Here is a 25,129-nt window from a genome sequence, read left to right as displayed (position 1 = left end):
ACCATAAAGACGCATGTCTTGGGGCTATTAAACATTTTATTCTGGGAAACCTCTCTACTGGTCAAGACTAAATAAAATATTTATTACAGCAGAACATATACATGTAGTAAAGGAAGTTAAGATATACCCTATTTTTTTTCAGAATGTGTCCCTTTTGCAGTATAACTTAGCAGTGATGGAATGTGATTATATGGAGAAAAATAACTGTATATCTGAAGAAGTGCAAATATGGTTGAGTTTTCTAGGGATGAGCTTGCTCTAGGATATTTCAACATTAACTTACGACAGATTTAAGAGTGAACTGCATTTCTGCAATGAAAGTCTACACAGATGACATCTGCAGGAGAGACAGAAAGAGAAGTTACATAATTAAAAGAGACAACTGATTCACTTATAATATTTACAAAATAAAGTAGTTCATGGGGATGACTACTGTAGATCAGAAATGCAAATAATAAAGGATTAAACTATAAGGATTTATAAACATGCATTTATAATTTGAAAAGGAATCTTTAAAAGAGAGGCACATTTTTAGTTCCACTTGAATAGCAGAGAGTGCTGACTGTGAGATTTCAAGGTTACAACACACACACAATGCACAGGAGAAGGGTGATCCTGTTTAACACTTGAGATATTTCATAAACCACAGTTCTATAAGTGCAAGACTACATGCAGGGCAAAATAAAGAGGAGGTAAGTGGTAACTTAAATGGAAAGATTTAAATAAGACTTGTCTGACTAAGCTCCTGACCAAAACTTTTAACCAGGAGTTATTGGTAGAAATAACAGCTAAGCAAGATGCTGGGAAACTAGGAGACAGTGATGGCATTCCAATAGGGGTTAGAGATTTTTTAAAGACATATGTTTGTTTCTTGTCTCTCATATCTATACAATACAGCAATTCTGAAATGACAAATCGTAATACACTGGAAGCAGGTAGTATACCATTAATCCCCAAGGAGAACAAGGACTTGGAGTTGACATTTTCCTATGGGTCAATTTCTATTTTGAATTACGACTAGACTGTATAACAAGCTGGGTTCCAGATTTAGTTCATTTTGATCACTATGGATTTGTCATAGCAACAGAAACATTTGATAATATACAGAAGAAATCCAAATGCATTTTGCCCAGTCTGAGCAGGCACACTTCCTAGTTGTAAGCTGTGATGTAGCAAAAGTCCCTGACAGGGTAGAATGATACTATTTAATTACAGCTTTGTTGGTAGTAAGGTTTATCAAACATTTTGTTGATTTTATTATGGCTATCTATACAGAATCAGAAAGTAGAATTAAATGTAATGCAGGTCTGTCCCTCCATATCTTGTGTAACACAGTAACATAAATGGGATGGCCCCCAGTCTCCACCTTAGTTTAGGCTATATCTTGAATCATTAATGGCCAGGCTTAGACAATCTAACTTGCATGACTGTTTTTATATTTATTTCAATTAGATGATGACTCACAGCTTTATTTTAACAACTGAACAGGTATATGGTAAATTTAATCAAAATAAAATCAATGCAAAAAAAAACAAAGGTGACTGTAGATTGTGCTCCTCCTGATAGCCCAAGGATCCAATATGGTTATTCATGGGAATCTCATCATATGAAGTATATGGAGGAAATATGGGGCTTCAGCTGAGGTTTCACTGAACAAATTAATAAGTGACAAGAAGGCTAACAGATGATTTTAGAAGGTGGAAAGTATCACAGCTGGAACTGGAAGAGAGTGTACAGAAACTTTTTTGTGTGCCACTGTTACTGTATTTTTTGGCTCCCCCAACATCTTGCCTGATGGCTTCACTACTGTCACCAATCAGCCCATTTATTCTGAAGGTACAAGAGCCAGGCTTTCCTGGGCAAGGTGAGAGTCTTACAGTTCATTCCTTACTGCCAAGCAATCCCAATCAGCTTTCCATTCTCCAAGAGTCGGGAGGTACACAGCAGTCTGCCTTTCTTGTCCGGAGTAGGGCAACTTTCCCCCAGCCCCAGTGGCTCTTCCCAGCTCTGGCACTGCTATTTCCTGATAGGAAGCTTGCCTCTGCATGCTGCGTTCCCCATGGCAGCCACTGTGAGATGCAATGTGGCAGGACAGGCTCAGCATACTCAAACTCCACTGTGTGACACCTAGTACTCCCTTTAGGTGTCAACCTTGTAGTAATCCGGAGCCGCCACCCCCCCCCCCCAGAATGGGAGAGCTGACAGCACATTCTCACTCCCATTCTATTCTGTCAGCTCCTACAGGTGTCCAAGCAGCTATTCAAACTAAGGTAATCAGAGACATAGTCAGGGTTTTTCCCCTCTACTCAATGGAGCTGTGTCTGCATGTTTTCCAAACATGCAACAACAAATCCACCGGTGGTGTGACCAGTAAGGCTCAGAGTCCCAATATAAAACATATTTATTCAATGAATATAAAAAGATGGTTAAGTGCTTTTATCAAAACTGACTTCATCAGAACCATGAATTAAAAAGACCAAACACTTAAATATCTAAAATGCAAGGTCACATGATAACATAAAAATTAATTTTTAAAGGGGTATTGCCCCATTTTATACACACGTGGCTTTTCTCTTAAGCACAGACATAACAGAGGTTGTTGTTGTTCCACACAGAAGACGCTCTAGCTGAGAATCGAACAGGACGTCTTATTGTGAGGCGACAACGCTACTGCAGCACCACCACTGCAGTTCCCACCACCACCGCAGTTCCACACAGACATAACAGAAGTACTGTCATTTATCCCTGGCTTAGATGTTGCATTTAGTCTCAAATGCCATTTGAGTTCACTCTCCTCAATTTTATTTTCCCAGTAACCTCCCTTCACATCCTTCATAATTCTTTCTAAAATACCAAATTTAAAATTATTTTTTTTTCCTTGACAAGGTCCATTACTATGTCTAAACAGTGCGTTATTTTTGTCACCATTCTTAACTGCATATAAATGCTCATAGATGAGTTTCCATAAACTTCTAGTTGTTTCCCCACATAAAAAGGTTACAGGTTTTACACACCACAATATACACAATGCCATGTGGGCTACAATTCCCCGAACTCAGAATACCTCTCCGTGGGGGGCTCCGACAACAATACTACTGTCCTGATTAATGTATCTGCAGTAGTTACACATACCACACTTTTTAGTCCCCCCAAAGCGCTGTTGTCAGCATGCCTTTTAATCGGATATTCTAGTAAGTTTTTTAAATTGTTACCTGTCTTAAAGACAGATTTTGTTTCTTCCCCAAGCTGTTCAAAAATTTCTGTGTTACCTCTAAAAATGGTCCAATTTCTTGTTAAAATCTCTTTTAAGACATCACTTTACCATCCAAATTAATGAACATAGAATGGGAAAAATTTTAGAGTGTTTGGTACTTGTGCCCAACTATCCCTTCACTAGAACTCAGTAGGGGAAAATATTTTACTCCCCACTCATTCAAGATGTTTTCTCCCATTTCTAAAAGAAAATTCTTCAGGTACCCCTCTCTAAAAACATACTGACTAAATTACACAGTTCAAGTTTGAATGTGCTTAGGTCAGAGCACATTCTGGCAGCTCTTACCATTTGGCCTTTTACAATATTTCTTTTAATGTGGGGTGGATGCTGACTAGTATAATCAAGTTACCTATTTGAGAAGGTAGGTTTCCTATAAACTTTAGAGCCAAACATACCCGCTGTCTTAATTTTAAAGATGGTTACATCTAAATAATCTACTGAGTCTTCCCAATGTGTATGTGTGAACATAAGAAACAAATTCACATTATTAATATGATGAATGAACTCATCCCCTTTTTGTTTCTCGGAATACCAAACACCATAGGAATGATTGGATGATCTTTTAAGAGTCATCTATAAGTCACTTCATTAATTACCCCTTGGTATAAAGAGTCTTCCAGAAAGAATTGTACTTTCCTCTGTGCTCTAGAAACCTGATTCAAAGAAACTGTTTCATACCTCTCAGTATTGTACAAGAAGATTAACATATCTTGTTCATAGTCAACCTTGTTCACAATCACCATCCTACCCCCTTTGCTCGGTTTCATAGCCTGAACAGCACCATTCTGTCTCAGTTCATTGAGGAGAACTGCCTACTCTCTACTAATGTTATAAAACTTTTTATTAGAATGTTGCAATTGTTGATAAATGTCATTAGTACAGATTTTATCATAGTTTGAAATTACAGGGTACCTACTGACATCATTATTTTGAAAACTGGTGTTACTGTCCTTAAAAAATAATTGCAAATTCAGTTTCCTAACATATAATTTCAACTCAATAAGTGTGTCAACTAAATCATAATTTCTTGAGGGAATGAATTTCAACCCCTTTCTAAAAAGGGAAAAATGTGCTGGGGTAAGACTGATATCAGTATAATTAAAAATATTATAACCCCCATAACTCATAATTTTCCCTTCAAATGCACTAATGAGCTTCATGTCACACCCCTGTTCCCTTAATGGTTGTTCATTTTCTTTTTCCAACTCACTCTCTTCCCCCTGTTGTTCGAATTCTGTTGCCTGTGAAATTGTCCTAAAAAATTATTATATTTATTTTTGTTCTTATTTGTTACTCTGACCTTCTAGGTCCAGAGTCACCATCGTCAAACACTTCCTCATCCTGAAGTGAGGTTTGGCTAGGATTTCTCCGTGACCTACCTTGGGGCCTTTTATGGAATCCGCCTACTGCTCCATCTGTCCCTTGCTGATGGTCTGGGTTTCCAAAGTTTTGATTGCATTTATTGGCTCCCAAGTATGCTTTGGGGAAGGGGTATGCTAAGTTATTTTGATATTCAAGTGCATCTCTATCCAGCTTTTTACTTTTTCTTCTCAAATTATCCTTGACATTCTTTTCCACCCTTTCAAACAGCATATCATACTTTTCAGCAAACAGTTCTAAAGAACTACCTAAAATTTCATTATTTAAAACATTTGCTTTTTCTAACAAATCATTAATTTTGTTCTCATTCAGTCTAACAATGAATTGCATAAGCTCTATGTCATGGTGATCAAACATGGCTAAAAGTTCATCAGTCTCTGACTGTCCCATTAATAAACCATTAGGGAATTTGAACATCCTGAGGCCCTTGGGCACTGTTTTTCTATTAATACTTTCAGTTAGAAACATGTTGTCACATTGTAAGTTCATAATTTTGTTTAATAAAGTCTCTGACTGATTTAACTTCTCCTGAAGTTTTTTATTGTTACTATTATTCACAGTTCCAGCGTCCAGTAACAACTCTTTGCCCATCCAGCTCTTAAAACGCCCTCTTGTATCCTGAACAACATTGGCATATGATTTTTGCCCACAAGGACACAAATCTTGGGTGTTAACATTAAAATGGCTTGTCAAAGGGCCTTCCTTGGTCCCAGAATGCTCCCTTAAGTTAACTGTCACTCTGATGCTCTCTAAGCCTGCAACAATGTTGCAAAGGCTCTTGGGATTCGTAGTTCATCAAGAGATGACTGCAATTTTGCTAGCTGTTATGTAGAGAGTTTCAGTAGCTGGGAAATCTCTCCCTCATTCCCATTCCCATTATGCTGGCCTGTAGAGACTGTGTTGACTTCTCCACTTTGAGAACTAGTAAAATCTTGCTTCTCCATAGCAGTTAAGTAAACGACAATAAAGTACAGTGTTCACTTCAGTTGTACTGTTAATGTCCAATTCGTACCCTTCATAGTAAAGGGAAAAAAATGACAAGCAGGAACTCAGCCCGGACACACATCTGCAGTCCCAAAAAAACACAAATAAAAACCAAAGGGTGCTGCCAAAGGATAAAAAAACAGAACTGCAACAACAAATCCACAGGTGATGTGACCAATATGGCTCAGACTGTGGGGATTCAGATCCATATCGGATCTGAGCCGGCAACTTTTCAAGCATCTGCTCCGAGCTCCAAGCTCCTCCCCCTTACCCATAACCCATCACCATTTCCTACCTTCCCTCAGATAGAGTTTGCCACTACTCAATCAATCAGCAACTCAATTTTATCACAAATCTTGAACAGGTTCAGGGGAAGGAGGGCGGGAATGTTGCAGAAAAATGAAGTATAACTACTCAGATGGAACGTTATGGTGAGTACATAACTGCTTTATCTGAAGTAGTTAACTTCATTTTATCTGCAACCTGTCGGACAGAGTCCCCGGCTAATAAAACTCCTGGGAGGCCCTCATGGAAGGATATTCCTGAGCACCACTGAGCCGAAGGATGCTCTCCCTCTGGAGATCAAATCCAACTTATAATGAGAAATGAAGGTATGTGACCTTGCCCAAGTTGCTGCCGCACAAATAGCATCCAGTGAAACCCTAGACCAAAAAGCAGCAGAAGTCACCATAGATCTGGTAGAATGAGCTTTAACAGGACCAGGTGTAGACAGACTTTTGTCTTTATAAATTTGCAAAATACATTGTGTAATCCATCTAGCTAAGGAAACCTTGGAGATGGCTTTGCCCAGAAAGGGTTTAGAAAAGGACACAAATAACTGGTCAGACTTATGAAAGGGTTTTGTTCTGTGTAAATAAAAACGAAGCTGTCTATGAACATCTAGCAAATGCAGCTTATATTCACCCTTGTTCTGAAAATTTGGAAAGAAAACAGGCAGGTTAATAGACTAGTTAATGTTTTATTCAGAAGCTACTTTTGATAAGAAGGAAGGGTTCGTGCGGAGTGAGACCCTGTCCTTATGGAAGATCAAGTAAGGGGGCACAGCAGACAAAGCTTGAATCTCAGAAACCCTCCTAGCACATGTAATGGCCACGAGGAAGGCTGTCTTCCAGGATAAGGACTTCAAATCTACTGATGCTGCAGGTTCAAAGGGAGGAGCAACTAATGCCTGCAGAACCAAGGTAAGGTCCCAAGGAGGAACAGAGTCCTTAATCGGGGGGCATAAAAGAAAGGTGCCTTTAAGAAAAGCCTTACACAGTCTTGAAGTGGCCAGAGCAGTCCATGTTTTCGCCAACATGGAAATTCGAGATAGCTGCCAGTTGCACTTTCACCAAGGAGGAACTAGCCCCTTGTCGGAAAATATTGGCTAAAAAATCCAACACTGCAGGAACAGGGGCTGTAAAGGGATTTAGGTTCTTCTGAGAAGCCGAAATAGAGAATAGTTTCCATTTGCTGCGGTAAATTTTCCTAGTGGAGGCCTTATGGGACGCCACCAGAATAGTTTATACAGATGGACATGCTCCACCTCAAAAAATCCAAATCCATCAGAACCACGAGAGCTAAAGACTTAAACCTTGGCACAAGTATGAACAGGACATGCTGGAGGGATAGATTCATAACCCAGAGGCTTCCCATGCTCTGGAACAAGATCCCAGTTCAAAAAACATCCAAAAGAATCGGACCACCGCCAAGTGAGAACCACGAATGCAGGTAACACTTTGTCTTGGGGTGTTCAACCTTTGACTTTGTGCTATTTGGCTCTGCCTGTGAGTATCGTGTTGTCGGTATTCCTTGATCATGTACAGTATTTTAAAGGAGCTTCTATCATCCGTTCAGAAGCTCATAAGTATGTATGAAAAGGGTGAAAAGGATAAAAGAAACGGAGGGGCCGTGGTTGGTACTAGCCCTATTAGTACTGGGTGTGTGAGCCCAACCGATACGGAGATTGGCCTGTTTACCTTACATTCACCTATTGCTTCTCTGACACCAGGACAGAGACCTTGCTGGAAATAGTGGTGTGGTTGCTGGATCTAGGGCCTGTGGAGGACAAGCATCTTCTGTTGCAGCTACCAGTGTGCGTAGACAGCACAACCAGGAGCGTTGGTTTGATTCACCAACCTTGGATTTTTCAGCGGTCGATTCTACAGTCAGTAACAAAAATGTGTTCCCAGCCCTCAGAGAGCAGATATTTCGATATGAAAAACTCTGTAGAAAGTACAGAGCGTTGCAGCTCGATAACTTGTTTTTGAACAAGTCAAAGGAACTTAAGCAGATACCTAAGGGTCAATGGGGATAGATGCAGGTACTGAATCCTTTAAAGACCTTGTTTGCCTATTTGACCGTACTGGCCTTGAGTTGCTTGATATTATCATGGGGAGATTGATAAACTATACATTAGTATTACTTCTGACCTCCTCTTTTTTCAATATCAGGCATGGTTCGACAAAGTTTTGTCAAAGTTGGATTTATTTGTTAAACAAAGTAAAGAGACTAAACAAAAATTATGCTAATTGCTTATCCTGTAGGTGGCCAAAGACTATATTCTACGGCGAGTTTGCAGCATGGTTTGGACAATAATGGTGACATTGGGGGGGATAACAATGAATGTAATAATAATAATGATTGTGAATTTCAGGATGCTGATGTTTTTTTAGATTCAACAAGTGGCCCAAGGAGGTCCTGTAAGGGTGATGTGGAAGGATCATCCGAATTACTAGAGTTTGGGTTCAAGGATGATTCAGGAAATGTTTTTGGTAGCACAAATCAAGAGTTAACCAACGGGTCCACTATTCAGGATTATGTTTTTAATAACAATGATAATGATAATATGAATATAAGTAACAATGATATTTTAATTGAAGTACATGATAATGGCTTAGGTATTAATAATATGTGTGAACATTCTGTAGACAATGAATTGTTTTGTGTATGTGTAGAAGACAGGCAGGTATGTTCAGTAGGTGTAGGTCATTCAATGATGGATTCTGATGTTATTAATGAAGGAAGTGGGACTGAATTTAATCCTATTTTGCAATGTTCTACTTTGATAAAAAATGGGTTTATTATTTATAACTACACTGATTTAGAAATTGGTGATAGTTATTTTGGTTTATTGGATTAAAACTATAAGTTGGATGTGGCTCAAGTTCTAATGGATTTTAAATTATTTTTGAGAAGACTTGACCTTCAGTTATATTTTCAACAGAAGAATGTTTGTGATTATGATGTAAGCAGTTGTACAACAGTTGTGCCTTTAAACACCTTTGTTCCATCAATGGGGCCTTGTTAGTATTTGACAAACTAGTAGAATATGAATTTAGAAGAATTTGTGCGACTAAACATTGTTGGCAAGATAACCTGAGTGAAGGCTTGGGGGTCAGACAAGGTGAGGTGTATGAAACCTGATAAAGGGGGCGGGATGGTTATGATGTGTAAGATTGATTATTTGGCAGCAATAATGAAGCTTTTGGATGATGAGGCTGTATATACTAGAGTATCAATAAATGAGGTTAACAGAGCATATAAAAAGATTGATCTATTATTGAAAAGGGTTCTAAAACAGGAGAGGCTCACATCCTGAAGTCTGATGTTTTTATGTGCTGTGACCTGCATTCGTGGTTCTCACTTGGCGGTGGTTGTCTTGGGGTGTTCAACCTTCGAAGATCCCAGTTCATGTTAGGCAGAGCCCCTCACTGACTCTCCTCAAGAGAAATCTTGATGAGTGGATGGGAGATCGTACGTTTACCCCAGGGGTCACATCTGTGTCACTACTAGACAGGGGCACAGTAAACTAATTCTATTATATAAGGGGACCTTCACTGTGTTACTACTAGACAGAGGCACAGTATTCTAAATCTATTCTGTACATTTTGTACCATTTTATGGGGTGGCGAAAGTCACATCACTATGGCTAGGTTTACAAATGCCCCAGGGCAGATAGCCTAGTACTAAACTATGAAACTATGAAACTGGGAGTCCGGGCAATCAAGGTAACTGGAGCAACCAAGCTGTCAGCTTGAGGCTGTCCAGGATGGGCGGACAAGTGCCCGAGGGATGAGAGATGAAATCCGGGCAAGGATCCAGAATCCAAGGAGGAGCTAGAACATCAGACCAGAGGAAGGGAAACCACACCTGACGAGGCCAGAATGGGGCAATGAGGATCACTTTTCACCCCAGTTGGCAAGCTTTCTGAAGAAACTTTGGAATGAGAGGTAATGGGGAATAAGCATACAGTAATGCAGGAGGCCAAGCATGGACTACAGAGTATCTGCAGGAATCCCCTGGCAATGGGATCAGACCGAAGAACTCGCTGCACTTCACGTTGGAAGGAGATGTGAAGAGATCGTAGCAAGGCTGACCCCACACAAGGAAGATCTCCTACACTATCGATTGTTTCAGAGATCACTTGTATGGCATTAGAATAGCCCGACTCAATCTGTCCACTAAAATGTTGGAGCGTTCCGGGATGTGCATTGCAATAAGAAATCGACTGGTGGATATCGCCCACCCCCACACTCTCATGGCCTCGCGACAGAGAGGGTAAGATCTGGTTCCCCCCTGCTTGTTGATGTAACAGACAACAGACATGTTGTCTGACTAAACTGCAATCGTCCCCGGGGAAGAACAGTGTGAAAGGCTTGCAATGCTAAAAGCACTGCTCTCATCTCCAGAACATTGATATGCAATCTGGTCTCGGTCTGGGACCACGTGCCTTAGACCGTTCTCCCCAAATAATGCCTCCCACCCAAGCTGGGAGGCATCTGTGGTCACTGTGGCTTGGGCTGTGGGTGAAATGAATGGCCGTCCTGCTAAGATCTCCAGAGGTTGGAGCCACCAGAGAAGCGACGTCCTGCAGGATTTGCTGATTTGAATTGGATAGTCCATGGGAAGATCTAGCCAAGACCACTGTACTGCCAGAGTCCACTGAAGAACACGCATGTCAAGACGCGCACAGGGAAGGATCAAGATTGCTGTAGCCACAGAGTCGAGGGCTCAGAGAACATCACCTGCCTTTGGTAGCCTGGGGCCAAGGATCACTGATATATGGGCCCGTAGGCTCTGGACCCTGTCTAGAGTTAGGAAGACTTTCAATTGGAGGGTGTCCAGCCATGCTCTGATAAAGTCCAAGATATGCACTGGGTCCAAGAGGGACTTGGAAACACTGATAGTAATCCCTAGCTGGATTGCAAGATGAAGAAAGGAGTCTCTGGCCATGCAAAGAAGACGCTTGGTGGAAGCAACGAGGAGCCAGTCATCTAGATAAGGAAATACCTGAATCCCCTGAAGCCTCAGGTGAGCCACTACGATTGCCATTATCTTGGTAACACCCTGGGGGCTGTGGTGAGACCAAAGGGTAGGGCTCTGAACTGGAAATGATTGGCTCCCAGCCGGAAGCGAAGGAATCTCCTGGAGCTTCTGTGAATCTTGATGTGGTAGTAAGCATCCTGGAGGTCTATCGAGCACATCCAGTCACATTCTCGAAGATAAGGTAGAATGGACTGTAGGGTGATCATCCAGAATTTCTGCTTGTCTACAGCCAGGTTCAGGGCTGACAGGTCCAAAATGGGCCTGAGGTCCCCCGTCTTTTTTGGCACTAAAAAGAACCTGGAGTAAACGCCTGATCCGGACTGATCTGGCAAGACTGGTTCGATGGCTCGTTTGCAAAGCAGCTTGGAAATCTCTAGCGCTGCCACCTCCCTTTGAACGGGTGGGACATCTCGGAGGAGCTTTGGTTGTATGGGAGTGGTAACGAACAGGATGGCGTACCTTTGAATATTATTTGAAGCACCCAATGGTCCGCAGTTATGGACTCCCAAGCCGCTGGGTGCAATGATAATCTTCCCCTGACTGTCTCCAGAGTAGGACAGTCGAGCTGCTGCGTGGGCCTGTACAAGAAGGTCTCCCTAGACCCAAAGTTCCTCGGCCCCCCTCGGCCTCTGGGGCGGCATCTGTCTTGTCCCCATCTGCCTCTAAGGGACGAGTTGTCCTGAGAGTCCCAGGAAAACTATGATTTTCGGAACTACATCTTCTTTTGCCCTCTCTGATTACTAGAAAAGGATCTTTGAGGGCTAGAGAAGCAGACTCCAACAGCAGACAAAGTCTTCCCGTCCTTTTCGCTCTGGACCATAGTGTCACATGCTGTCTTCCCAAAAAGAGAAGAACCATTGTAGGGAGCATTTGTGAAAGATGCCTTGAAAGGGTCCACGAATTGACACAGCCTAAGCCATGCATGTCTCCTCATAGCCATGCCTGTCCGAACCGCTCCTTCCGTGGCATGGGAAAGGAGACGCATGGATGTGTTCGATACAAATTTGAGAGTCGACATTTTCATGGAGAACAGACACTTGTCCTCTGGCGACAAGACTCTGGTGGAGACTCAGCGAACTCCATGACTAGGTCTCGCTGCAGTCATATAACGTGTGCCAAATAATTCAGTGCTCGAATGTAAAATGTCACTGAAGAAAACACTCGCTTCCCAAATCGATCCACCGCCCTGGACTCCTTGTTAAGAGGGTGGACTGAGGAACTTTCCTGTGTCAGTTCCCTCTTGGTGGCTGCTGCAACCACCATAGCATCCACCGGGGATCCTTTGTATGAGGCCTGTCTGTCTGAGGGTGGAGAGAGAATCCTGTCCGGGCATTTTGGTATCTGCTGTATTGTGTCAGGCTCCTTCCATGCCCGCATGGTGATAAAATCCACTAAGGGATCCGCAGGAGGGGACACCCAGGATGTAGATGGGCCAGTGCCAAAGGCCTCCAGGAGCACTGACTCATCCGTAGGTGGTTTCGGGGCTGACCAACCTCCCCTCTGGCAGAGGATCTCCATGATGTCTCCAAAGGAGATATCCTCAGGAGGCGACCTGGGGGAACCTTCTCCTTCATCTAAATCAGTGTCTTCTTTCAAGGACTCGGGGGAGTCCAGGAGCCTCCTTTTACACGTGTGCTTACGGGGACCCTCTTCAGTGGGACTCTGAAGAGGGCTTGTGAGCCACGAGGGGTTCCTCCAGGGTAACTGCTTGGGGTCTTCTAGCACAGGCTGTCCCTGGGACAAGCTGTAGGGAGTCATAATCATATCCAAGGGAGCCTGGGTGGAATCCAAAGAAATAGGCTGGGGTCTTGATCCTTGGGAGAGAACCATCTCCACCACAACAAACGCTGATGGAAAGTGTACCTGATTAGCATCCAACAAGGAGGAAGCTCTCCCCGGGTCCACAGTGAGGATCGGGGCCGAGGCAGGAGTAGCCGAAGTTCCAAAGGAATTGCTTGGATCCGAGAAGGTCAGAGCCGAAGACACCTCCATCCCCTTGGATCCGACTCCCCGTCCTCGGCCCTGAGAGTTGCTCGGATCCAAACTGGTCTGATCCGAGGAACTCAAGGTAATCACTGTCGTCGAGGTTGGAGGAACTGTCGGCGCCAATCCCCCAGCTCCGAGGATCCACGGATCCATAAACCCTGAAACCGCAGATCGGATTGGGGAAGGAGAAATTGAATGAAAGAAGGGCATGGAGGTTCCCCTTCCAGAGGGAGAGGGGCCTGGCAAGACTCCCATTTGGATTTGGGTCCGAATAAATCTCCTCATCATCTTGTCCATATCCAGCTCTGATAGACTCCGAGTCGAGCGTGAGGAGGTGACCGACTTGGATCTGTCTGGTCATTGTGATGACCTAGATGATGGCCTTGGATCCAAGGGCTCCGTCGGCTCCAGGGAGAAACTCGGGGAGTGGAGCTGAGGAGATGTAGGTCTCAACACTTTAGAAGGCAGGCTAGGGAAGGGCTCCCGCTCTGGAGACAGCTTGCGGGGCCTATCCCCTCTTGTTATCTCTGTCCTTATTCTTCTTGTCCTTTCCTTTAGCCTCCCCTTCAACAGGTCTGGTGGGAGGCTGAGTCCCAGCTTGAGGGGCAGTTGAACAACTGCTGGAGGAGCCGAGGCCGATGCAACCAAGGAGGAAACAGGTAGGAGGCCCTTTGCAACCAGTTTGGCCTTCCGTTCTTTTAATGCCCTGGGGTTAAACCTGGTGCACACGCTTCACTGAACAGAAAGATGGGGAACACCCAGGCAAATAAGGCAAAGAGTGTGGCCACCGGCCAGTGAAAGCTTATGGCCACACTCTGTGCATTTTTTAAAAGTAGGCTTTGGCTGATCAGGCATACTACTAACATACACAGCCAAGCTACTTAAAACCAGCACTCTAACACACACACCTAAGGGGTAGGGAAGGCCTTACTATACTACTTTACCAAAAACTTTTTTTTTTTTTTTTTTTTGTATAAAACCGACGTACAGCGAAAAGGGGGAGGTAAAGGGAACTAAACGATCACACACACACTGACTATAAAGAGCAAAAAAGTTTGGCCAAAGTCACTTACTAACACCCAACACTTGGAGCTACAGAGATCACGATGCTGATGCACAAAGCGGCAAACGAGATCTTAGGGAAGGTAGGTGATGGGTTATGGGTAAGAGGAAGGAGCTTGGAGCTCGGAGCAGATGCTTGAAAAGTTGCTGGCTCGGATCCGATATGGATCCGAATACCCACAGGTTGCAGATAAAATGAAGTTAAATACTTCAGATAAGATGGTTAAGCACTTTCGTCAAAACTGACTTTATCAGAACCATGAATTAAAAGGCCCAAACACTTAAATAGCTAAAATGGAAGGTCACATGATAACATAAAAATTTATTTTTAAAGGGGTATTACCCCATTTTATACACACATGGCTTTTCTCTTAAGCACAGGCATAACAAAGGTACTGCCATTTATCTCTGACTCAGATGTTGCATTTAGCCTCAATTGCCATTTGAGCTCTCTCTCCTCAATTTTATTTTTGAACAACTTGGGCAAAAAACAAAATTTGTCTTTGAGACAAGTAACTATTTATTTATTTATTTATTCCAGTTTGATGACCGGGGAGGTCCACTGGGCTCAGGAAGCCCATTTTCAGTGGAGGCCCGGGGAGAAAAGCTCCGCATTACATAGTTTAGTTACAGAGAATATTACAAAGAATTATTTAAAAAAACATATTAGAACAGCCGATTAAAAAGCATGCTGACAGCACATTGGGGGGACTAAAAAGAGTGGTATGTGTAACTACTGCAAATACGTTAATCATGACAGTAGTATTGTTGTTGAAGCCCACATGGTATTGTGTATATTGCGGTGTGTAATACCTGTAACTTTTTTTTATGTGGGGAAACAACTAGAAGTTTAAGGAAAAGCATCTATGAGCATTTATATGTGGTTAAGAATGGTGAATTTAATAATGCAATGTTTAGACATAATAATGGACCTTGTCAAGGAAAAAATTTTAATTTTAAATTTGGTATTTTGGAAAGAATCATGAAGGATGTGAAGGGAGGTTACTGGGAAAATAAAATTGAGGAGAGTGAACTCAAATGGCATTTGAAACTAAATGCAACATCTAAGCCAGGGATAAATGACAGTACTTCTGTTATGTCTGTGTGGAACTGCGGTGGTGGTGGTGGGAACTGCAGTGGTGGTGCTGCAGTAGCATTGTCGCCTCACAATAAGACGTCCGGTTCGATTCTCAGCTAGAGCGTCTTCTGTGTGGAACAACAACAACCTCTGTTATGCCTGTGATTAAGAGAAAAGCCACGTGTGTATAAAATGGGGCAATACCCCTTTAAAAATTAATTTTTATGTTATCATGTGACCTTGCATTTTAGAAATTTAAGTGTTTGGTCTTTTTAATTCAAGGTACTGATGAAATCAGTTTTGACGAAAGCACTTAACCATCTTTTTATATTCGTTGAATAAATGTGTTTTATATTGGGATTCTGAGCCTGATTGGTCACACCACCTGTGGATTTGTTATTGCAGTTTTGTTTTCTTTTTATCCTTTGGCAGCATGCTTTGGTTTTTATTTGTCATTTTACAAACATGTTGAGATTATGCTTTGATAATTTTTTAAGATAGACTAAGAATATGATGTAAAATTCTGTTTTGGATGGAGGAAAGCCTAGAGTGCCATGGGGGAAAACTTCTAATGTCTTGAGAAAGGGTTGATCTAAATGTTCCAGAGTCTGAGTTATATTTTGAGGCCACACACATGACAAACTTATATTTGTTATGATGAAGCCTTGTAAAGCTTGGTGAAAGCATCTGACATTATTGACAAGTAACAATAAGAAAAATACACAAACTGCAGCAAAAAGTTGGTCCTGAACAAGAAACACGAAACCAATAAAAAAGGACGGTCCAACTAACATGGCCAAATCCAGTTTAAAAGCACACAACACATTAAAATAAAATCGATAAGCACTTTCAAGCACTGAACTCTTCTTCAGATCTAAAATCACTAGCTACAAAGTAACCCTTTAAACAGAAACACACATTCCATTTAATAAAAACTATCCAATCAGAAAATTCAAGGAGTATATCACTAAAACAGCTGACATGGGCATAATGCAGGTCTTAAAAGTACAGTCCTATTAAGCCCAGGAGTCTTATCTGCTTATAGCCTCATGATCCACTTCAACTCAGCCAGTTCTGTACTATGAACAATATTACCTCCCCTCTCTTTCTTCTTCACCAGCTGTAAAACCTAAAATGAAAAAGTGTGCCCTGGATTCACAAAAGCATGTTTCATAAGCACATTGGTGATGTTCTTAAGCCGAATATTACTCATATGCTTCAAGATTCTTTCTTTAAAAGGTCTGTTAGTTTTCCCCCACAAAAAAATGAGAACACTTACTACAGACTGCCAGGTATACCAACTCACAACTTCTACAATCGGCATACAACCTGGGACTAACCCAGTCAAAGGGTGCTGAAAAGTTTTAGCACTTGAAATATAACTACATGCTTTGCATAAATGACAAGGAAAGATCCCAACCTTCTCAGATCTCAGAGGACTGTTATTGTCCAGACTAGGATCATAACATAACTGTCTCTTCAGAGATATACCATTCTTAAAGCAGAACCTGGACTTATTGCCTACTGCTGCTCGAATGCACTCATCCATCTGAAGAATTGACCTGTGAACAATATCATACAACCTACTGATGTTACTAGAGAAAGTCAAAGTCACACGCACATTGTTGTTGCTAGCGACATTTTGTCTCACTTCATATGTTCTCTGTCCAGCTCTCCTTCTGAAAAAAGGGGTTCCATCTGTTTGGTTGGATTGTTATAGCTGTGTTTGGAAGAAATTTAACTTCCCAATATTTTGATGCAAAGGAAGAAGATGTGGTACAGTTATAATAGTAGGTTATGTGGTGCAGGCATTAATTTATATTGGGTATCCCTGGCAAGGGGGTGTAGTTTAACATGTATAAATGCAGAAAGAAGAGGATGCTGTAGTTAGGGTGTGACTTATAGAGTACCCAGATTAAATGTAGACACCATGAACTTTTACACATACTGAAGATGACACAAAGCTTTAAGACACCAAAGAAAACCACTAACTAGAGTTGGGTGTGTGGAAACTACTGCAAAGACAAGACAGAAGCAAACAGCAAGTTCAGCATCAGACAGGATGAGAGAACAAATGCAAAGAAGCTACTACTATAATATACCAGCCTTAGCTGGCTAAAAATATAATTTACCTACACAATGCCCAAAAGGTCTATCATAGTGTGGGGGACCATTATACAGAATCACTGCAGACCTAACCCACCAAAAAACAAATCAACAATACATCTACAAGAAAAAAATAACTAGGATTGTGTGGCATCACTTATATCACAACAGAGCAATGCAAAAGTAAACACCATAGCAATGTTCAAGTACAGAAAAGAAACATGCAAAATGCAGTACTTACTTTGGATGAGTATACTGGTCTATAAGTGTAACTTTTTCTACCAAGTCCCCCGCAATGTTTCGGACCAAATCATAAAAATCATTTTCACTGTATCCCTCAGAAGGCAGCCAAAACGAGATGTCATTTATTAATGGTGGATATTTGCTAAGAGGCTGCAAAATGAAACAAAATATGCTACTGTTAGCCATTTGGAAATTATAAAGGTCTGTGGAAGTCAAAAGATGGTCTACCACTAATTAAAACTGTTTCAAATGTTGTTGCTAAATATAGATTTTTGATGGCATTAAACAAGAGACAGTAGAGTATATCTAAATCTTAATGCAGTCTAATGTTACACAATTAGACAGCAATGTTTTATAGCTCAGCAAAAGCACTTACATATATTATACTATAATTCTCTGAACAATTAACTATAAATATTTAGTGTTTTTTTTTCCTTTAACTGGTACACCTTCTGTGCATGATGGCTTTAAATCTCAGATCTTCCTCTCATGTTGTATACTAGTCTTGCACATGCAGCTACAACATTCTGATAAAATTACTTACTTTTGTTGCACATTTCAGTGCAGTCTGTAGGCACTCAGATGATGGCTCAATAACTGAAATGGAAGAGTTAAGCTATTTAGTACATCTCTGGAGAGATGTCATTCTTATGTATGCCATGTAGAAGCTGCTGTGTATAAGGTTGTAATTCATGCTCTAATGCCACTGCTAACAAAAAGAAGTATGGCTAATGAGGATACTAATGAATGGTGCCCATCTGTTTCTGAAAAGAAAATGGACAAACTTGTTCACAAAATGAGGCACCTAGTTTGTGGAATCTGACTGAGTTATGTAGTCAGACAATATAAGCTGAATCTCTCCTGAGAAATAAGAGTCCACAAATGAATAAATGAAAGAAACCTCCTTAGTGATGCACAAAGGACAACTCTGAGCCAGCAATAAAGTATAAAACTTGATTCACCACAGTTAAGCTATTTCGTTCCTAAAATTCACTGGTTCTGATAAAGTTCTACTGAATTTTAGGAACGAAAACTCTTAACTCTGGTCAATAAAGTTTTATACATTATTGCTGTCTCACAGTTGTGCATCACTAAGGAAGTTGAATCTCTCTTTGCACAACCTCATCCTTTCCTTCATTTGTCCCAGGCATCCTTGAATGCCCAATCCCCCATATCTCAAATTGAAATTCAGTCCCATCATTGTCACAGGCATTTTCTGGGTCTATACTTTCATGCCAATCTTGAATCCTTCCCAAGTTTCAGTTGTCATACTCCTCCCCCTTTTCACCAACTGCACTTGCTCAGCCTCACAATTATTACTTGCTGCATGAAAATATGGTGTAGTGTTATCCAGTCCTGCCAACCCTTTCTTTTCCAGTATTCGTCATCATCATCATCCCCCTTTTTCCCATTTACATGAGGTCGGGGTATCGTATTAACTGTTGCCAACTCTCTCGATTCAGTGCCACTCTCCTGCCTTCTTCAACACTCATGCCTGACTGTCGCAGATCTTCTTTCACACAATCCATCCACCTCTTTGCTGGACTTCCTCGCTTCCTCTTACCTTCTTCCTGTCTGCCCCAAATCTCCCTCATCAGACTGCCTTCTGCTTTTCTACATGTGCCCAGACCATCATAATCTGTTCTCTTTGATCTTTTCTGCAATTGGAGCTACTTTGGCTTCTGCTCTTATGTCCTCACTTCTTTGCCTGTCCCACAGTGTGCATCCTACCACCTTTCTCAGGCACTTCATTTCCATCACCTCTAGCTTCTTCAACTGTTCTGCCTTTACTGCCCAGGTTTCTGTACCATACAGTAGTATTGGTCGCACCACTGTCTTGTACACCTTACTTTTCAGCTTCTTTGGCATTCTTCTGTCACAGACTACACCTGATACTCTATGCCAGTTGGCTGCAGCCCCTCTGATTCTATCTTTGACCTCTTCATTCAGACTACCCTTCTCCTCAACCACACCTCCCAGAAACTTGAAGCTGTTTACCTGTTCCACTATCTTCCCATCTATCTCTATTCTCAGCTTATTCTGATTTCCCCAATCTGCTGCCATTACCACTGTCTTATCTGTGCTTAGTTTCATCCCATGTGCCTTCAGATTTGCATTCTGTTCTCCTATCCTTTGCTGAAGTTCTAGATCAGAGTCTGCCTGTACTGCCACATCATCTGCATACAGCAGCTTTGTTGCTCTGACCCCTCCAACCTGTTTGCTGATGTAGTCCATTACCAGTATGAAGAGCAGTGGGCTCATAGCTGAACCCTGGTGTACACCCACTCCCACTGGGAACCCCTCAGTGAGGCCAAACACTGTTCGTACTTGAGTCATTGGGTCCTTGTACATAGCCTGTACTAATTCTACCAATGTTTCTGGGACTTCAAACCACCGCAGTACTGCCCAGATTAGCTTTCTTGGGACCATGTCATATGCTTTCTCCAAGTCTAGGAAACCCCAGTTTGACTCTCTCCTCTTCTCTAGTTTCTTCACAAGTATCTGCCTCAATGCAAACATCGGGTCAATTGTGCTGCATCCTGATCTGAATCCGAACTGTTCATCTCCCATCTTACATTCTACTATTCTGCGTATCCATTTATCAATCACCCTCTCCAGAACTTTCATGCAATGTGGTAGGAGTCTGATGCCTCTGCACTGTCCACAGTTGTGGATGTCCCCTTTGTTCTTGTACACTGGCACGAGTATGCTTATTCTCCAGTCATCTGGAATACGCCTTTCTCTCCACACTGCAATTAGTACCCTCAGGAGCCATTTCTCCCCTAGCTCACCCAGCATCTTTATCATATCTGCTGTGACCTCATCTGAGCCTGCTGCTTTCCCTGACTTCATTTTCCTTAGTGCTGCTCTTACTTCTTCTAAGCTGGGCTCCTCTTCTACTCTCATTGTAGGCTGTTTCTGGGACAGTACCACTTCTGTGGGGTTTTCTTCATTCAGAACTGGTGGAAATACTCCTTCCATCTGCCTTTGATGTCCTGTAGGCTGGTAAGCAGGTTGTTGCTGGAATCCCTTATGAAGGGTGTCTGACTATCTTCTTTATCTTTCTGTCTTTGCCTTGCAACCTGGTATAGTTTCTTTGTGCCCCTTACTGTGTCACTTTCCAGAAGCTGATAGAGTGCCTCTGATGCCCTATTCTTTGCTATTGCAACTTCTTTCTTAGTTTCTTTGTTAGCCAACCAGTAGTCCTTCCTAGCTTGGTCAGTCTTTTCAATCTCCCACTTCTTCCTGCACTCCTTCTTTCTTTTGATTACTTCCTGCACTTCTGCATTCCACCACCAGCTTTCCTTATGTACCTTATTTCCATACCTGGCTCGGCCACATATCTTTTCTGTAGTCCTAACACATGCTGTTTTTAGGCACTGCCACTCTTCTTCAACTCTACCCATTTCCTCCTCTTCTTGGGGTGCTAGAGCCCTGAGTAATTCCTTGAACTGCTGTACTTTCTCTCCAGTCAACTTCCAGGTCTTCAGCCTGGTCTCTGTTGACCTTAGAGCCTTCTCTGATCACTGCTTGCAGCTGATTGTGGCAACTAGTGGTTTATGCTGTGAACCGACTGTTTCACTGGGGGTGACTTTGCAATCATGGATTCTACCCCAGTGCCTTTTCCTTACTAGGAGGAAGTCTACCTGAGTTGCATGTTGGCTACTCTTGTATGTGATCTTGTGACTGTCTCTCTTTCTGAACCATGTGTTGGCTACTATCAAGCCATTTGCCAGACAGAAGTCTAGAATGGCTTCTCCTTTATTCCTATTGCTCCACCCATGTGGACCCAGGCAGACCTCATATCCTGTTCTGTCTGTCTCGATATGTGCATTTAAGTCACCCATTATCAACACCAATTCATGTTGTCCTGCTTTATCTAGTAGGTCCTACAACTGCTGTCTGAATGCACTCTTTTCCTCACTATCACAACCCTGCTGTGGGGCATAGGCTGAGATTATGAATACTGTCCTATCATTACACTGGAGTCTGATTGCCATGAGTCTGTCATTAATTCTGATGATATCCCTCACTGACTTCTGAAGCCTCTGTCTCACCACAATTCCTACACCATTTCTAGCCTGTCCACCACCTGAGTAGTAGAGTCTGGATCCCAAGCCAAGTGGCTTTGTTGCACTGCCCTTCCATCTCGTCTCTTGGATACATAGGATGTCCAGCCTCCTCCATATCATCATGTCATCCACTTCTAAGCTGCGTCCTGTCAGTGAACCTACATTAAGCGTAGCGATTCTCAGTTCATGTTTGGAAGGTTGGTTGGTTTTATGTCTAGCTTTCAGTCAACAAAGCTATCCCAGGTAACCCAGGCTGGGCAACTAGACACCAGCCAGCCAGTAGCCTATTGACCCAGGGCTGCCGGGCTTTTATGGCAGGCACACACTGGCCAATAGGGGCACATATACCCCTCCCACCGTTAGCATGGGGCCCTGGCGTGGGTCAGAGAGTAGGCCGGGTCCTCAACCCACTTATCACCGGTAACTACCCATGCCCATTTTTTTGACGGCAGTCAACATGACGGAATCACCTAGAGCCATATTTTTACAGTATATGCATATTAAATCTATCCTTGTAACCCAGCTCTTGCATTTCTTTTCATCATTCTAAAATCACAGCTTCATATTTTCTGGGTCTATATTAGAACACTGAACTTTCAAAATTTTGAGTGTTCTAATATCGAAACCTATTAATCGAAAATTTAAAACATCGAACATACATAACAGCGAATTTTTTCCTAGAGAAAAAATCTGCTGTTCCAAAACACATACACACAACACAAGCACACCAAACAAACAGCAATCCACACACATACACCTAAACTCTTACACCTAACCCTACACTAAACTATACATACACCACTAACTATCCCCTTACCTTAACCCAAACCCTAACCCTAAGGTCCATCACTATAGCACAGTCACCTCACCCGCGCCCTAACCCTAACTCACCTACCCCACCCTAACCCTCACGTCCACACAATCGCACATTTACCTGACCAGCGCCCTAACCCTCATGTCCACACAATCGCTCACTTACCTGAATCCGACCTGTAACTTTCCACCACAGAGCTGAAAATACCGAAGCAACAGAAACAGACAACCGAATTCTTTCCCTAGGAAAAAATTTGGTTTTCTGTTTCTTCGATATTTTCAGCATTCTCTGAAAACGGGTCGATATTAGAACACTCAAAATTTTGAAAGTTCAGTGTTCTAATATAGACCCATATTTTCTACAGTCCATTCTCTTTGTCTGCACAACCAAAAGAAACGGGTACAGTGCTGAAAGTGAAACCTAGCCAGCATGCTCTATACTGGGGAACTACCTTCAGTATCACTCTCATCTACTGCCTCAGCCATGCAGCACAGGGTCTTGTTGGGCTTCACCGCTGTCCTTATATTACTGTTTTGTGTGACTCTGCCTAGGGGACACTATGACACAAGATCAATATGACTACATATGCTATCCTACCAAAAGCAACAACCTGCACTTTCAAAACCCACCGCCACATCTATATATACCATGCAAACTGCATCCAAGTCCTAACAGAAAGTGACTTCTGTATTCCTTTTTAATGCACCCATTTTTATGTCACCTGCAGACAGGTTGTACTTGGTTTCCACGGAATTGTAAAAACTAAGTTGGGGAAGAAGGTAGATTCAAGTATTCAGTCTGCCAGCATTAGGTCTACAAATCAAAGGCCTTCTGAATAAGACGAAAAAGGAACTGGTAATGCTCTTTATAATAAATACATGCAATTGTGTTGTTAAAATGTATGGTAAAATACATAGGTCTTTCATGAGTCACTTAGTCCAATTACTTACCTTACTGTTTGATCCTCTTTTTGAATGAAGTTTTTTTTCCTTACATTCTGGGTAAAACTTTCCTTAGTCTCAAGAAAGAATCTTTGTATCCGATCAACATGGAAAATTGGCACTTACTCTCAAACCTTTCAGGTTTATGGTAAGGTTAATGACAAACTGTTTTACAAAACAAAGTATTACTAGCTAACATTCAATCATCTCTTAGATCACTGCTGGTTGGTTTTAGATCAAAGCACATCACTGAGACAGCCATATTTAGAGTTATTAATCACCTACTACTAACAACATATCTACATTCAAGATTACCTGTAACAATGTGATGGTAACCAGTTACATGCACTCAGCTTCATAAGTATGTATTTTAGACGGCTTAATGAGACAGGACATCAGAGGACATGATATACGTTCTGAATTTTGACATATTTTGGATGTGCCAAGCATCTTAAAAGTATAGACAGGCAGAATTTCCCCCTTTTCAAGTTAAAGAGATCACTCTGTTTTGAGGAAGACCAATGTAAAGAACATCTGGCTGAATTCTTGCTGACATGGTTGTCTTTTTCTTTACCTTTCACAATTCCTAAGGGTGTTCATGTATTTTGCCATTACTTCTTTTGTGAGCTAATTACGTGTTATTATTCTATCTGTTTTAAACATGAGCCTCCATACAACTGAGTTCATTAAACAAAAATTATGGCTAGATTTCTTTCTCACCGTAAATGGCTGTTGTAAACAGTCCCTCACTAAGACTTATCACTGCATTGTCATCCTTGGAGCATTCTGAGTAGAATTTCTTTAAAGATCAAGTTTAATACAGCAAGACCAAGTTTTATTTATTTATTTTGTTTATTTAATAAAGTGTTTGCACCTATTCTTATGTGTGCAAACACTCTTTTGCGTATAAATAAAAGGTGGATTTGTCCAATCAATTCAAAAAAATAAAGTTTAAAAGAAGATTCCTAACACGGAAGTCTGATTTACTTCTGTCTGAATCAGAATTTACGGCACTAATATTAACATGCTAGCAGGAGGCATTTATGTCACTTTGGGGTATCAATCTAATTAGACTGTATTAATATAAGAAAATATCTATGAAACAATTACATAATTGCTCTCTTATTAAATTAAAAGTTTGTCAAAAAAACTTTAACTATTTTACCAAACTGTTAATTTAACAAGCCAACCTCTCATTTGTGCTCCACTGACTGAAATTTCTTGAAACCACAAGTTTAGCAATATTTTCTAATGGCTTCTGTGCATGCGTATTATTAAACCCAAAAAAATTGTCTGTACCTACAGCTCATAACTAATGCAGCATGGTTCTTCTCAGCCCAGCTGCAGCTATAGCCTTACAGGATGATTGCTATTCCGAACATTAATCATAACATGGTAAAGAAAATCTTCACTGTTACACCAACATACAAAGTCATCATGGCTATTTTAGACATTCTTCATTTCAACTTTATTCGCCTTATTATCCGCCTTTATCAGAGTGAAGCACAACACCTCTTTTATTTTGAGTTCCAATTGTTACAGCTTCAGACTTATTTATATTAAGTGGATTTATTTTGTTTGTTCTTTTCTAATTTCAGAATTTGACATTCTTGCCTATTGCATGCATTAATATACAAAATGCAATTTTGTATTTGTTTAATTTGCCTGCATTCTTGATGTCTTGAATTACTGTATTTTCTTTTCTTCACTTAATATGGGAGCCATTCTTCCCAGAGCCTCTCTGTAAATGAGTACTGCCAATTAGGACTAAAATGGATAATTAATATGTAAATAAATGAGTAATTACCTAAGTTAACACCTGGCAAATCCACACCAGTAAATACATTTTGAGCTCTCTAA

At 41.5% G+C, this 25,129-nt stretch overlaps 1 protein-coding gene across 1 annotated transcript in view; it reads right to left on the bottom strand.

Moving 5' to 3' along the window:
- The window catches only part of FARS2 (phenylalanyl-tRNA synthetase 2, mitochondrial), a 2,286,208-nt gene that overhangs the window by 700,402 nt on the left and 1,560,677 nt on the right, over nt 1–25,129 (bottom strand). Inside the window, exon 6 of the mRNA XM_044064858.1 lies at nt 17,440–17,591. Within this exon, the coding sequence (XP_043920793.1) occupies nt 17,440–17,591 (152 nt within the window). The remainder of the gene's footprint in view (nt 1–17,439; nt 17,592–25,129) is intronic.

This window comes from Protopterus annectens, chromosome 3.part0, assembly GCF_019279795.1.
Source record: "Protopterus annectens isolate FY-2018-M chromosome 3.part0, PAN1.0, whole genome shotgun sequence".
Lineage (NCBI taxonomy): Eukaryota > Metazoa > Chordata > Ceratodontiformes > Protopteridae > Protopterus > Protopterus annectens.
This window is presented reverse-complemented; position numbering and strand designations above follow the sequence as displayed.